Genomic DNA, 8,698 nt, shown 5'->3' with positions numbered 1-8,698 from the left:
AAGTTTTTATTCCATTTTAATAATATTTTCGAAACTTACTAGGAGTTATGGAGCTCAAACATATACCTATTTTAAGCCAAATTATTTAGGGTAAAATCCCTTGTATGGGGAGGAGGGGCCGCACTAGACCCCACCTCCCCACCCCCACCCACCATTTGAAATTCCTTTTGTAGCTAAACTTGAGCCTTTAGTGGTAAAAAAAAAATGGGCTCAATAATTTCAAATACAGGTTTACTAATTATAATGGTATCATTTTCCTTTTCTAACACGGATATATACATTCGAGAATAATTTTCTTTCGTCACCCCCAACAAAAATATCTCATCTAGCCAACCCCCCAACCCCCCACCCCCCCCCCTAAATGGAATATGCCAGCTACGCCACTGGCGGGAGCTGTGATTGACGTCTCATATTAACATTAGCATATAGAAATTGCAGCAAACGCAACGACCAAATGTATATTCTGAATTACAGTCGCTCAGATGCGATAAGACCGTACATAAAACGATAAGCCGTATCCGTAAGCACCTGGCCAGCCAACACACACACACACACAAACAAACACCTCAGTGGAATCACACCTGTTTCGGCAGAGGCAAGAGAGCATCGTCAGCTTTATAAAGAAGGGGAAAACATTGCTCTCATCCTTCGCTATGGTAATCAGTGCTTTGTCTCTCGTCTCAAGGTTTAGAAACAGCGACGTGACAATAGAAAAAACAGTCACGAGTGAATGTGACGAAAAATATTCATTATCAGCCAAGTGTTAAAAAGGCTTACCAATCAGCTATCAAGGTGGATCAGGGTTGATATTCGTTCTAAGTAGAGAACCTGAACCGACAGGTATAGTATGTACAGAAGAGTCGATATCAGTTTGCTTGTATCTCTCGTGATAGCTGTGTTGGTTTAAGTCACTGTATATAGCTGTATCTAAAACAGTTGTTTTTATCATGGAAGAAACACTTGGTAATTACAATTCCCCTAAGGTATTCCTAAGGTATATAGTGAACTGGTATATCAAACAGAATTTGTGGCTTAATAATTATAAAGAGTGACGATTGTTTGTGACGAAAATTCATAAATGGCCCAATGATATGAATTTATTGGTCGGCTGCCGTGGTGGCTTCATGTTTGTGAATACGAAAACTTTAGCTTGCAAGTGGCACAAAATTCATAGTATATATTATATATATATACTATATATAAGATATATATATATATATATATATATATATATATATATATATATATATATATATAGATCTATGTATGTACTATAGCAAGTTATAGCTTGTAAATAAAAACTTCAATTTTTTCCAAAAGTTTAGTGAGCTTCCTAATAGATATTATATATATATATATATAATATAATATATATATATATATATATAATATCTATCTATATATACACACACACACACACACACACACACATATATATATATAATATATATATATATATATATATATATATATATATATATATATATACACGTATATATACATATATATATATATATATATATATATATATATATATATATATATATATTGTCACAATCTAAATGTGCATTTATTTTTTACATTTCCACCCCCAGTTGCCACTTCTCGTACTGATTACAATAACTGCCATCAGCCAGGGACTGCCAAAGGTTGAACGTGGAGATCTGGCTCCTGGAATATTGTTAAAGCAAGGTAAGGCTGTCAGTTACGAAGATGGGGAAAATATTATCTTTAAAGGTCTAAAATTGCAGTAAGGCCCAAAGTGCCAAAATTTCTAGCATGTTTGCGAGAGCCTGAAAGTTATTCTTTTTTGACGACGTGGAGTGTTGAAGGCTATATTAGACTAGTTGACAATTCCTACACATTTGCTTCGGCCTATTCTGAGCCTCTCAAATACGAGAGCATATTGCTCAGGAAAAATTATTTTCAAGATTATTTTAGCATCCTATTTCTCCGCCACATCAACAAACTCGTAAGCAAGAGCCCGTGCCACATTGAATATGAAAAGCCTAATGAACAAAATACCAGAGGAGTAAGGCGCATTCAGGAACCTGATTGAATGTGATATAAAATGAGGAAGAGTGACACATTGATTTGCATAATTGATGTACTCGGCTGGAAAGTGTAATTGCTTTCCACGTTTTTATTGAAGCGTTGCATAATTTCTGTTTTCCTAAGGTCGCGACCAAATCAGCGGTAGGATTGCTATCCGCAGAACTAAGTTCAATATCTTGAGTGCTGTCTTTGGGAGTTTCTTGCCAAGTTGAATCTTAAGCAAAAGAGAGCAAGTCCTGCAATGAAGGTATGAATAACAAGTTAAATCCCCGGAAAGCTCAAACCGTACCTTAAATTCAACAGAGAAGGTTGTACGGTTTTCACCCCATTATAGAATATAAGAAGTAGAATAAAGGTATAACTTGATAAGCTCTTTTAGGATTTTGACAGATCATGACAGTTGGAAAATTTGACTTTATAAGTCGAAGAGATTTGAGTATAATTCAGTATCATAGGAAAATTTTACAAGCACAAACATTATGCAGTGAAATAGGATGAATGCGTTTAGGAAAAAAATGTCTGGACCAGAGTCTACTCCTCGGTGGTCCGCACCGCTGCCTCGCAGGCCACTTGTTCCACACGCGGCCACCCCCTAATTTGGGCAGTTGTGGGGTTGGGAGGCTTCGAGTCTCATTTAGTACCTCCTTTCTTCCCCGTCCTCTTCTGCTTTCAAGGAGCGCCACTTTTCGGGTGGTGCGATTCCTTCATGTCCCTGATCCATGCCCCTTGGAGCCTATCAAGACAGAAGATAGCCCTCAACGCCCTTCTTGACATCACCCCCGAGTTCGTCATCTCTCTCCACTGGTGAACTTGGCACCAATGTGTCAGATGCTATCCAGAGAGACGTTGCCCGAAAGCCTGCACACTGATGAATTAAACATTTCTAGGAAGGGCACTGGCCTCTTCTGGTACATAATACTTGGCCTGGTCGTGAAAGGCTGGGGGAAGTAAATTCTGGAACTAGAAGGAGGCTAACAACCCATCCTCTGCCATTATTAGGCTGTCCAACTCCTTCAGGATACTAGCCACTCTTAGTCTTGCACTCGGAAAACAACCAACACACCACGCACAAAAACACCAATACAAGATGCAAAGGCAAAACACTAGGTGCAGCAAATATGGCCAGACAATCTCTAGACATGGGGAGTACGTAACCCCAATCGCAAAGAACACAGAACAGTATTAACGAAAACGAGAGACGATTCTGAAAACAAGTGAGCACTAGGAAGGCTGTGACCAAAATGGAAGATGATGACAGGGTAAGTTATCCAGTTCACACCACGTGACCCAAGTATATTGTTAGGATGTTAAGAAACAATTCAGTAACAGCCGAAGATAGGTAAGCATGGACTACTCCATACATTAAACTTAAAGCATAGGTTTGTATACATGTCGGAACAAATGGTAAATTATGATTGTATGTGTGCAGTTCCATGCTAACTGTATGCATGAAGCGCTTCCAAAAAAGTTTTAATCTGATGTGGGGTTTTGCACCAGGATGTGATTGGGAATATTCTGAGGTGCTCTTCGCTTCTGCTTTTTCTGCAGGTGAGGGTAAGTATCCTATGAGTACATCATCAGGTTCCAATGATATCAGCTTCGGGTATTCAAGGAAATAAACCCGAGTACATACAATATCATTCTGTGTCTTTACTGAAACTTGCCTATGATGCTTAGAGGAATTTTGTTTACTTTTTCTCAGGTGGAAACTACGCTTTGGACATCTACATGAACACCGTTACTGAAAACCTCAAGAAGAAAATCACAGATGCAGTTGTCATACCAGGCTTCGGGTATTTAAGGAAAATAAACATGAGATATAAAATATCCATTCTGTGTCTTTAAGAAACTTGCCTATGAATGCTCAGAGGAATTTGTTTACTTTTACAGGTGGAAGCTACGTTTTGGACAACTATATGAACACCGTAACTGAAAACCTCAAGAAGAGAATCACAGATGCAGTTGACATACCAGGCTTTAGAAAAGAATCTACATGCGGGGTAATGTTTTCCTCTGTGTCTTCTGTAACAAAGATTGTGCAGGAACAAAGGTTCGAAGACCTCTGAAGTAATCTTAATGAATAATCAAGTTATGCCTTTGTAGGGATAATAGCCTCATGATGTGAACAGCATGCAGGATACAGGTCATTTTCGAAATTCTAATGCAAGCTGCTTGTCACAACAGCATCCAATTCATATCAGACAGAGAGAACGTAATATGCTTTGTCAACAGTGGTAGTGAGCCCTCCATGTTTCATATGTTGCTTACACCCAGCATAAGATAGCAAACTCCATTAAACTCCCTATAAAAAAATGATATCCCAAGGGTATCAGTAGCATTAAGTTATATTACTGGCAAATTCACATAAATATAAGGCTGCGGGGTGGATACTAGGTTACAGCTTTTTACAATTTCTCAACTTTCCTATAGTTTCTGAGGTAGAGAAGATTAGAAGCAGGTACTCTGAACTCTGACTATGCATGTTTTCAGTGTGTGTGTGTGTTTTTTTTTCCTTATTTACTATTTTTAAAGTAGTAGTTATAGCAACAGTGAGTCCCTAAACTATTTAAATATATTTTTATTTCAGCGAACAGAGGCTGTTATGCTATTGCCTATACGAATAGAGAAAACATATGTAGGTTCACTGGGAACTTTTAATCACAGAGAGTACTGAAAACACTGCTGAATACTGCAATGTACACGTATCCCTTCACAGTTATAAACAGCACCGTGTACAGCAAAATTAGAGAGTTTATGGATTGAAGCATTCTCAAATGATTCTTTTCAGGGAAGAGTCTGTGCATTGAAATTTGGCCATATAAAACTACAAGGTCTCTCGACAATTTCTATGATGGGCACTGTGTCTGGGGGCTATTCTCAGGATTTTTTGGGCATTTGGATTATTGGCATCATCGATGCCATTACTGTGAGTACTGTTATTTGTTTGATTAGGTGCTGATTTGTACTAGAAGAGGGTAGGTGGTGTGGGTATATTTATATATAATAATTATATAATATATTATATAGAGATATATAAGTTATATATATATATATAATTATATATATATTATGCGGGTGGTCTAGGGGTCACTGAACGTCGCTGCCACTTGTTTGTGGCAGTTCGAGCCAGTGAGATGGACTAACCACTTGCCCATTATAATTCTCCTTCGATATATATATATATATATATATATATATATATATATATATATATATATATATATATATATGTCGTTTAATATCCAGCTGCTCTACTTCGGAATATATCTGTATATATGTATGTATGTATGTATATGTATGTATGTATGTATTATATATATATATATATATATATATATATATATATATATATATACATGTACAGAAAATATTTCCGAAGTAGAGCAACTGGATATTAAACGACATTTTTACCTTAATGTTTTTGTATACATAAAATAAAGGTGATGTGATATGAATGTATAATTGAATATAAATGAATGTACATATGTTCTTCCACATTTGCATTCAGAAAAAGGTAGTACATTTTCAATTCGGTGGTTTATCTTCTTACATATATACAGTATTTTAAGAGGATACTAATAAACTACAGTTACAGGTGTTTATGACATCTTGAATACGTTAAAACTCTCGTGTGTGATTTTACTTTCAGGACACACATTGTAAGTTTCAGGACACACATTGTAAGTTTCAGGACACACATTGTAAGCACAAACGTCAATTCGCCAAGAAAAAATAATTTTCATGTTGAAAGCTTTATTTTCACGATAGACTGGTTTACTCTTACATTTGACTTTTCTCTTCAAAAGGAGAAAACTATATCATACTACCTACACTAGTAACACTTACTAGTCTTCAAAGCAATATGTAACCTAAGTGACACGAATATATTCATCAAGGTTGAATACTTTGATTTTTTTAAAAAATATTCTCTCAGCAAGTTTTCAGTTTTGAATTTAAAGACGAAGTGTATATTTTTTTTCACATTAGCATCTCAAATGCTATATACTTTGCTATCACACAGTAGGACTGTGAAACAACCTCCTAGAGGATGTCCTGCATTGTTACCCTGATACTATTCTTTTTGCATTTTAATACAGTTTAATCCATTTACCTATTTGCTAATTTCTTTTATTTTCTTTTTCAACAAATTAGAGCTCTTTTTTTGTTTTTCTGTAGTTCATTTTGCTTCCTCGTACGTCTTCCTAATGAACACCATAATATTCTTTGGAAACTTGCGTGACACGTCAATGGCTCCTGTGGGCTTGTTCCATATGAATGGGTTTCATCTACTGAATAATCTTACTATAATGGGCATAATGTCTGTCTGTTCGTCTGTCACTCAATCACGGCTAAACGGCTGGTCCGACGGACATGAAACATGGCAGGGTTATAGTGGGGATCCCGAAGATGGTTTATAATAGGGTTTCCTCCTACCTCCCCCGCCCTCCCCTCCGAAGGGGGTGAGGTGAGAAGGGATTCCCTGAAACGGGGCTGGTTATGCCCGTATACTTAGTTACTTTACGAATTTATCACACAATTTCTATATACATATACATACGTTTGCTAATAATAATAATAATAATAATAATAATAATAATAATAATAATAATAATATCACATTCCTTTAATGATTTATCACCAGGCTAAAAGTCGAGGGACGCTGACGATAAAAGGAAGGAAAAGGAACAAGAAGTTCCCACTGACTTTGACAGCAGCCGTCAAGCAGGTTGATATTGATGCCTTAGCCTCTATAGATAAGAATTCTTGCTCTGTGACTCGTACCTCGTCGTACCTGACAGTTTAGTGAGTGACCGGGGTTAATTCTTTGATGAATATGTGATAACACACCTCATTTGTGTCAATCTTCCTTTTAAGAGTAAGACGTCACAGAAATGTGTATCAACAACCTTTGTGCCAATCTTCCTTTTAAGAGTAAGACGTCTGCTATGTCATAGAAATGTGTATCAACATAGTTTCCACTTCATATTGTTATGTTTTTTTTTTATTCTGCCATTTTCCGTTTACAGTGAAACAAATATTACGTTCAGCAGGACAGATTACAATGTTATTCTTGAAACCACTCCTCTGATCGAAGAGAAAATAAAGAATTACATAGAGAACTATACCAGTACCTTCCAAACACTGCTCTATGACGTTATGAGGACGACCCCTTTGCCAGATGGCGTCAAGAATCAATTACAGTGCTACGGAACAACAACAGGAACAACAGCAGCAGCAACAATAACAACAACAACAACAGGAACAACAACAACAAGAGCCACAACAGGACAAACAACATCAGGTCTGTAGGTCCGCGTTTGTGCGAAGGTGTCTAGTCTAGAAAATACGCTCCGGAATTCCGGAATTCCTTGTCTGAACGCTTCGATTAACGATACTGTCATTCCTGAACCTGCCTTACTGCTTCGGCCCCGTAGTGCCGTCAGTGCACCTCACGTGGTGCACTATAGGCATTTTTAAGGGTTTTTTTTTTTTTTTGTAGCGTCCCTAGCTGCTCCCTCTTTCATTCCTTTTACTGTACCTCCATCCATGTTCTCTTTCCTCCATCTGACTTTCCTCAACAGTCTCTTAACAGTTTTTTTTTTCTTCCTGTTACACCTTTCAAAACCTACTGTCAATTTCCCTTTTCATCGCTGAATGACCTCAGGTCCCAGCGCCTGGCCTTTGGCCTAAACTCTATATTCCATTCTGTCCTTACTGCTTCAGTGGAAAGGCATTAAAATAATCTCGTTTCACATCAAAAGCACCTACAACTTAGGAGGAGGAGGAGGAGGTGTCAATTCGTGTGCTTCCTAAATAAGTAATGGACGAAGAAATCTTTGTTAAACAACGTATATTGAACCTCCATGAACACCACAATGGCACTCAATCTTCAAAGCAAATTTTAAAAACCTTACTAATTTTAATAATATGAAAAAGTATAATTATTATTTATAAATGATATTACTAAGTATAATTGAAAATTATAGTCGATTCAGCATCAAATATGGCCAAAACAAGCATCGGTATTTCACACTTCACAGATCTATCAAAGGAAAAATGGTATTAATGTCTCACTGATATTTCAAGTTTGATGTTTTTACAGCACTGGAAGAACGCGAATCCACCTACACATCCCTTTCCAGTGGGGCAATGTCCTTGAGTGTTTGTAAATAAATGTTTATAAACAAATATTTGTAGGGATATTCACGTGGAAGTTGACTTATCAAGTTTAAGTCACCAAAAAGGTGTTTCGGAAGGGAGAAAAAATTATAAACATAAGAATTCGTTCAACAGACAGCCATATTATATCAAATGAGTTGAATATGGAATTTAGACCAAAGGCCAAGCAATGGGACCTATGAAGTCATTCAGCGCTGAAACGAAAGCTGACAGTAAAAGGGTTGACAGGTGTAACAGGAGGAAAATCTCAGAGCAGTTGCACTATGAATCAATTGTTAGGAGATGGGTGGAAAGCAAAATGGAAGAAAGAGAATATGAAAGGAGGTACAGTAAAAGGTACAAAAGGGGGTTGCAGCTGGGGGCCTGAGGAAGGCACGCTGCAATGAACACTTAGTAATGTGTTATATCAAATGGAATTGATAAATTCAGGAGAAATTCAACCCATAAATAGAATTTTGTCTTT

The 8,698-nt window shown here is 37.0% G+C and overlaps 1 protein-coding gene across 2 annotated transcripts in view; it reads left to right on the top strand.

Annotated features, from left to right (window-relative positions):
- The first annotated feature begins 524 nt into the window (after nucleotides 1–524).
- LOC135212472 (uncharacterized) overlaps nucleotides 525–8,698 on the top strand; it is an 8,978-nt gene continuing 804 nt past the window's right edge. The window contains exons 1-6 of one of the 2 annotated variants that reach the window (XM_064245926.1): nucleotides 525–656; nucleotides 1,596–1,692; nucleotides 3,946–4,055; nucleotides 4,844–4,981; nucleotides 6,698–6,858; nucleotides 7,083–7,357. In XM_064245926.1, coding sequence (XP_064101996.1) covers nucleotides 654–656; nucleotides 1,596–1,692; nucleotides 3,946–4,055; nucleotides 4,844–4,981; nucleotides 6,698–6,858; nucleotides 7,083–7,357 — 784 coding nt within the window. In that variant the 5' untranslated portion in view covers nucleotides 525–653. Of the gene's footprint in view, nucleotides 657–682; nucleotides 841–1,595; nucleotides 1,693–3,945; nucleotides 4,056–4,843; nucleotides 4,982–6,697; nucleotides 6,859–7,082; nucleotides 7,358–8,698 lie in introns of those variants that run through there. The other variant, XM_064245927.1, reaches the window with a different exon arrangement.

This window comes from Macrobrachium nipponense, chromosome 41 (assembly GCF_015104395.2).
Source record: "Macrobrachium nipponense isolate FS-2020 chromosome 41, ASM1510439v2, whole genome shotgun sequence".
Lineage (NCBI taxonomy): Eukaryota > Metazoa > Arthropoda > Malacostraca > Decapoda > Palaemonidae > Macrobrachium > Macrobrachium nipponense.
Note: the sequence above shows the minus strand (reverse complement) of the source record. Positions and strands in the feature narration are given on the sequence as shown.